The sequence below is a fragment of the Impatiens glandulifera genome, chromosome 2, assembly GCF_907164915.1.
Source record: "Impatiens glandulifera chromosome 2, dImpGla2.1, whole genome shotgun sequence".
Lineage (NCBI taxonomy): Eukaryota > Viridiplantae > Streptophyta > Magnoliopsida > Ericales > Balsaminaceae > Impatiens > Impatiens glandulifera.
Window position 1 is genome coordinate 28,606,022 of NC_061863.1, and position 7,785 is coordinate 28,613,806.

Consider the following 7,785-nt stretch of genomic DNA (forward strand, 5'->3'; position numbering starts at 1 on the left):
ATGGATGTTAAAAGTGCATTCTTGAACGGTGACCTACGTGAAGAGGTGTATGTTGAACAACCACCCAGTTTCGAAAGTGCTGCATTTCCAAACCATGTATACCGGTTAAATAAAGCTTTATACGGTCTAAAGCAAGCACCTAGAGCCTGGTATGATACACTAACCGCGTTTCTATTACAACATGATTTCACCATCGGTTCGGTGGATAAAACGTTGTTTAAATTTGAAAAGAAGGAACATATCCTACTTGTTCAAATCTATGTGGATGATATCATTTTCGGTTCCACAGATCCTAAGCTATGTGATAAATTCTCAAAAATGATGACTGACAAGTTTGAAATGAGTATGATGGGAGAATTAAGTTTCTTCCTAGGTCTTCAGGTTAAGCAACTCAAAGAAGGAACATTCATTAGCCAACCTAAGTACACTAAGGAGCTACTAAAGAAGTTCGGGATGGACACTTGCTCCTCGGCGGCTACTCCAATGAGCTCATCGATTAAATTGGACAGGGATGATGAGGGTCAATCGGTAGACCAGATTGCATACCGGGGCATGATCGGTTCTCTCCTATATTTGACAGCGAGTAGACCGGACATTCTGTTTGCAGTCGGTGTATGTGGAAGATTCCAAGCAAATCCAAAACAATCCCACTACACAGCCGCAAAAAGGATACTGAAGTATCTAAAGGGCACACCTGATGTCGGTCTGTGGTATCCAAAGGACTCGTCCTTTAATCTAACGAGTTACTCAGATGTAGACTATGCAGGTTGTAAGATTGACAGAAAAAGCACCAGCGGAACATGTCAGTTCCTAGGTGACCGGCTTGTTTCATGGCATAGCAAGAAACAGACATCGGTGGCCACATCCACTGCAGAAGCTGAATACCTGGCGGCGGGAAGTTGTTGCTCACAATTACTTTGGATACAACAACAGCTGAAGGACTTCGGTGTCACAGCCGAAGAGTCCCCGATCTTCTGTGACAACACGAGTGCCATAGCAATAACTTACAATCTGGTTCTCCACTCTAGGACCAAGCATATTGACATAAGGCACCACTTCATCAGGGAACATGTCACGCTGAAGCATATCCGGCTGGAATACGTATCGACTGACCAACAAGTAGCCGATATCTTCACGAAGCCTCTACAGGAAGCTAAGTTCTCTCAATTCAGACTTACTCTCGGTTTAACCGACATTAGTCAGATCCTTCCTAAGGATGCTTAAAGGGAAACCGGTTCGGACAGATAAAACCGGTAGTTCCTCCTAAACTGTTGGACTTCAAATCTTCAAGATACCTATGGAAGAACCGCCCAGTTCATCAGATAGAGTAAACCGACCGGCTACTTGGTGCATGCACCAAATAACCGCATCGGGATGAACAACTGATGACTGATCGGTTTGGAAGCAGGTTATCCTAGATTATTTAAATTCCAAACAGAAGTGGAATAATTATCAGTGTTTAAAGATATCTGTTCTGAAACATTGCCCTTTCAAAGTAAACTGGTCGCACCTAAAAAGACGTGAAGATCTGTTGATATCTTTCACAGTCCAGGTCTATGACCAACACCCTACACTGCAAACATACCTATTTCATGCAATACCTCTTATCCTGCAGTTAATAGATATCATCTCATGAAATACCTGGACAATAGGATAACCCCCAAACTAGTTTTAAGTGAAGCGAACATTCACCAAAACACTCAAAAGACAAAAGATCATTCTCTTACTAAGGCAAAAAATGTCTCAGTTCCCCAACATCCTCCAAGTTGATTTTCAATCCTGTTCAAGCACAGAGCACTATGAGGTATATAAGATGATCAAATCCCTGGAAGATACCGGTCTTCGGTACTTCCTGGACGACAAACACACCATTTATCCTGAATCAATACTAGAGTTTTTCTATCACGCCAGGGTATTTAGGGGGACCCCCCACTTTGAAACTCACATCCAATCCAAACTGGGAGGTATCGTCTTTGATTTCACCGAAAGAGACTTTGCACGGTGCTTTAGCCTGCCAAAGCAAGGGTTGACAGATCTCGATGTTCCGGCGAACATAAAGGCCGAGATCTCCCTCACCCTCGCACGATCTAACGAACCGGTTGAAGATCACGGCACAAAATCACACTTGAGAGCTGAATATCAGCTCCTCAATGATGTGATCGGTAGGCGCATCTTCGGGAGAGATGTCACAAATACCTACTGTAACTCGACCTTCAACATGATGGCAGCTATAATCACCGGTACACCGGTGAACTGGTCCAGGGTGCTGTTTGACGTCCTCATCTGGATGGTTGGTATCCGATCAATCGGCTTCATCCCCCAACTAAGCTGCCTTCTTGTGGATCTTGGTGTTCCAACCTGTCCCGGAGAAAGTCTGAACCAAGCCCAAGTGCTGACCAAAGAGATAACCGACTCTTTCTATGAGCGGTTTGAGAGGGCCTGGAGGAGAAGGAACCGTCGTAACAACCCTACCGGTGTCGTCAACTCCCACGCACATTGAGTCACTCCTTCCTGCACCCGGTCATTTTGCTGCACGTACCGGGTGTATCTTTATCCAGCATCATCATGATCACTTCGGCTTCTATCATGTTTCCCTTCGGTGTTATCTTTGTTCCCTATTCGGTTCTATATGTGCCTTTTCGGTATTATCTATGTTATTTTCGGTCTCTTTTGATTAACCGCGTTTGTGTTAATGTAATTAATGAAAGAGAAATCCTTAATTAATGAAATAACCCCCAACCACCTGAACATTTACTATCCAACCAACTTGGTTACTTCCCAACTAATACCTACCTCGGGTTCCGCAATCAGCCTCTTCCCAATAAACCTTGGAAACATAAAGATTCTCTTGTCTAATAAAACAAAACTGACAATCAAAGCTCATGTTTTCCCTCCAAAAACGACCTTATATAAAGGGCCATCCTTCAATCAGCTCAACACATCCTAACACATATATCACTTCTGAAATCTCTTGAATTCTATCTCTCTCAAAGCCGTAATCATGCCAAGCCGAACCTTGGGAAATTTTTTAAGCATCGATTTCGATTCATGTATGGAGGAATGGGACGGGCTACACGCAAAGGAACTCAAGTTCGAATCCCTCATTCATACCGGCCTTCGACCGTTCCTCGAAGAATCCGGTTCGATTCTGACTGAGGACGTTAAAGCGTTCTTCAGAAGCGCCTGTATCAGGGGCAATTACATTGTCTCTACAGTAAGGGACCATACTTTCTGGCTTGATGAAGCCGACTTTGCCTCCCTATTCAACCTGCCCACAGAAGGGTTCTCTGATTTTCCACCTCTGGAAGGGCTTGACGAATTCTATTATGCACTCGTCTTTTCTGGAACCATGGAACCGGTGGAAGACCATGGGCCCAAAAACCTTTTGGTGAGACACGCTCAACTTCTTCTTGAGATTGTCACTCGGTCCATTCTTTGTCAGTCTCCTAATCAGCGGTACTCAAAGAACACCTACAACATGATGACCAACATCTTAAGCAAAAAGGCCATCAACTGGTCCACGGTCATCTTCCAACGTCTGAAATCCATGGTGATAACCAAGAAAGGTCTTGGCTATGCACCTCACATCAGCAAACTAATTCTCTCATACCGGCCAGAGTTTGGACCGGGTACACCGGCTTCACCCTCGAACATTCTTAACAAGGATTCGGTGGAGGAAAGGATTTCCATAATGTTTCTTCCATAAGCTGTATTTTTCCATTTTTATGTATGCCTATCTATTTGTCGGTTTCCCTTCTGCAATGCTTCATGAATACAATCTCATTTCAGTTTAAATGACCGAGTTGCCTTAACATCTTGAATATACATCTAAGTAACCGATTAACATTATCAAAACAATCGCGTTCCTATCCGGCTTCAAAGAAAAACCACTTAAACTCAAAAGATTGCAAAACTCTACTCACTCTAAATAACCGGTTAAATTTAGAAACCGCAGCATCAATCGGTTTCAAAGGAGGATTGCGTCATCAATGGCGAAAGCAAAAGTTTTGGAGGGAAATTTCCCGCTCAAAACCCCCCCGCCCATGGTTTGGCGCCTATTCAGTTCCCGCCCATGGTTTGCCGCCCATTTGGGTTGGAGGGAAATTTCCCGCCCAATGTTGATGGGACGGTTGGGCTTCCAAACCGCATCTATAAAAGGGACTCTCGGCCATTTTATTTCACTCTCACGCGAATTTGCTTTCTCTCTCTAAAGCTTTCAATCTCTCTTAAAACGGTTATCTGCTCTCAAACTCTTCAAACACTCTAAGATGGGGCGCAACTCGGCTTTGTTCAAACATTTGACTCAAGTGGATTTCGAGGAAATCCGAAGGAAGGGAACGCCTGCGGCAGTAGAAGTTATTGACCGGGTAGCTAAAGCCGGTCTGGAATATTTTCTTGGCGGTCCTCATGTTCTCTACAAAGATGCGGTCGAAGAATTTTTCAACACCGCAACTATTTCTGATGACAAAATCACCGCAACTATAGGCGGTACTGAAATAGAGCTCACCGAGGCATCGATGACAAGGAGCCTGCGTCTTCCAACAGCCGGCCAGGATGCAACGGCAGACATAGAGATTAAAATCTTTGAGGCAGCTTGTCAGATACTCTCGGCGACTAAGGAGCCGATCAAAGTATCCGGTAGCAAATCAACGTTGAAACCGGAGTACATTCCTATTTGTGATATCTTCGCAAGGGCGATTCTAGCAAGGGGAGGGAACTACAGCAGCCTAACCAAAGACAAAATCAGGATGCTGGTCGGCCTGATAGAAGGAACAAAGGTTAACTGGGCGAAGGCAGTGTTCCACAATTTGATGAAAATGGTGAAACCGGACTCAAACCGGTCTTGGGGATACGCCGTTCCTCTCGGTAAGATCTTCCTTCATCATAATCTCAACATCGGTCCCGGCGTCGCCATCTCCTCAAGAAGCCTGATCCGGTCCAAACAATTTCTGGAAAGGAAGCAGCCGGCCCCCGGTTCCACAGGTGGCCGAAAGAAAGCAACCGGCAAGAAAGCAGCCCCAGCCAAAGAAAAGGCCGAAAGCAAAGGAAAAGAGAAAGTAACTTTCTCGGAACCGCCGCAACAAATGGAGGAGGAAGAGTCGGCTTCCCTTTCTGAAAGAACCGATACAGAAAAGACCGACGACGAAAGATCGGCCAATGAAGAAGAGCATTCGGGCCAGAGCCCCGATAATGTCGGTCCTGATGCAAATCCTGAGACCACCGAGGGCGGTGAAGAGGATGGTGAAGAAGGTGGTGACGAAGGCGGTCACGAAAGCGGTAACAAAGATAATGAAGAGGACGAAGAAGCAGAGGCCGATAGGGTAGCTCTGAAACTCCTAAAGGGCATTAAAAAGCGAGCCGAGATGATTGAGGAGTTATACCTTGGATGGCATGAGCACCGGTTCGGCAAACGGTATAGGCAAATCCTACCGGACTACACAGACGTGGAATGCCTCCAAAGACTGAAGAGAGTGGAGGACGTGGTCATGGATATAACAAAATCTGAAACCATTGAAGAGGTATTACACTGAATCTACCTATTAAAACCACGAGCACAACTACAGAAGCTAACCATACGTATCCGGAAGATTACGGCGAAGTTTGAAGAGGTGGGACCGGAAGACACCTTAACATCGCTGGTGTTGGAAAGGCTTGAAAAAGCCAAAGGAGACCTTATTCAAGAAATTGACCGGCTGGAGGCAATATACGGTCAAAGGGAAATACCGGTCTATACAGCTCCCCGGATTGATTCAAGCCCAGATCACTGTCCAACACCTCCAAGGGCGAATTCGGCAACAGAGGAATCCGATGAAAGGGCGGATCCTCCTCTCACCGGGCAATCTCCACTTACACAACCGGAAGTCTCCGAATCAGACTTCACAAAAGAATGGGTTGAGAGCCGCTTTCAAGAGTTTGAAGACTCCGAGGTTCTCCCTTTGAAGGAGAAATTCCAAAGAACCGTTTGCTCGGCACTCAAGTTCGCCAACACCACAAGGTATCTTTTGGATAGAACATAGGACCGGTTCTCAGAAATTGATGAAGATCAACGGGAAGAAGCGGTTCTGCGCAGCAAACATCTTAAGCGAACCGTAATTTTGGAGGATACGACCTCCGAGATAAAAGAGAACTTTGCCCGGCTTGAAAGAGAGACCGATCAACGATTAACAGAGGTTGCTAACGACCTGGTCGGCACAACACTCGGACGGGTCTCCGAACTTGAGAAGAAGAATGCCGGTCTCGAAGACGAACTCAAGGCGCTTTCCGCTCAAGTTGCCGAACTACTCAACGCAAAGATAAATGCGGATGCCGCGGCTGTAGAGGCTGATGCCCAAGCGGCTAAGAAGGTCCAGGATGAGCTGGACGCCGAAGCAAGAAAGGAAAAGGAGGCACCGAGACCATCGCAACTTACCAAGGAGGAAGAGGAAGCCGAGCGAATTCGAAGGGCAGAGGTTAAGTTTCCAGGACTTGCAAAGAAGGCAGCCGCTCAAGCTGCGAAGGATGCTGCGCGATTAGAAAGGGAAAGACGGAGGCTGGAAGGCTTCGCAGACGACAACAAAAAGAATAAGGCGGCCTCTTCCGTCTCAGGTCCGACAAAGCGAAAGAGGGAACCTTCAAAGAAAGTTCAAATAGCCGACCTGCTCAATGAGGTCACTGAAACGGTCTTTGAGAGTATACCGCAGCAGGCTACTCAAGTCGAAGAGGAGGATGAAGAACACCTGCAGCCCCGGTCTATAAGACAACGAGTCTCCGAACCGGCCAGTCGACCGCAACCGATGAAGAAAAAGTGGAACATATATGACTTCTCGGACTCGGAATAGGGGCTCTCTTTCCTTTACTTGTCTTAGCATTTCTATATATTATTTCCGGTTATCTATCATATATATAAAGCTATTTTTGAAACCGGCCATCTTTTGCATTTCTACTTAGTTTTGATCATTTTAAATAAAATAATCAAAAAGGGAGAAATTGATAAGATAAAAGATAAGAATTTTCCAAAATTTTTCTCAAAACTTTTCGAAAAATTCTCCTAAGTCAGTTTCAAAAATCCGGACAAACAAAACAACCGGCCTACGGTTGCAAACTTACATGATTTTGATAATTTTAAATAAAATAATCAAAAAGGGAGAAATTGTTAGATAAAATCAGACCGGTTCAAATAAACCTAACTTAAATAAATCTTCCATGCAGGAACAAGGAACCGGACCGGACAAACAAAAGAACCGGCTAAGAAAACTAGCCGGTCAAGTCATTAAACCAACCAGTAACACCTGGAATATAACCGCACAAAGAAAGGGTCGGCCAAAGCTTAAAACCGGAATCATCAAACAGCCGATCAGCCACAAGGCAAAGGAATAACCGAAAGAAGTCCGGTTACATCACTCGTACCGGAAGCCATCCGGTTAAGTCAAATGACCGACCAGTACAAGAGACAATTCGGGTATCTGTTGAGAATGATACCAAAGGAACAGACTGAACACTTCCATATCCATACAAGTCTGAGGAAAGTCTGCAGACTGCAGAAGACAGTCCTACAGGATCTTTCCACTTCGGGATATGTCAGAATGGAGATCTTCCAAGTACAGACAACTGTCCAACAGACAGTATCTACATTGAGTAAAAGACAAACCTAGCAGGTTTGTCTTACACACCGGAAGAACAGACCGCCAGGTCTGAGGTTGACCGCCAGGTCTGAAAAGATGACCGCAGACTCTGAATCACTGAATCACTGAACCTCTGCACCTCTGCTCAACCAATCAGATTCAAGGTAGTGAAATATGACCGTTG

The 7,785-nt window shown here is 45.3% G+C and overlaps 1 protein-coding gene across 1 annotated transcript; it reads left to right on the forward strand.

Moving 5' to 3' along the window:
* Nucleotides 1-4,517: 4,517 nt before the first annotated feature.
* LOC124924549 (uncharacterized abhydrolase domain-containing protein DDB_G0269086-like) lies at nt 4,518-6,818 on the forward strand. Its single transcript, XM_047464570.1, has 4 exons — nt 4,518-4,820; nt 4,965-5,519; nt 5,565-5,995; nt 6,071-6,818. Exons 1-4 carry the CDS (start codon nt 4,518-4,520, stop codon nt 6,816-6,818), a joined length of 2,037 nt encoding a protein of 678 aa, XP_047320526.1.
* The last annotated feature ends 967 nt before the right edge of the window (nt 6,819-7,785 follow it).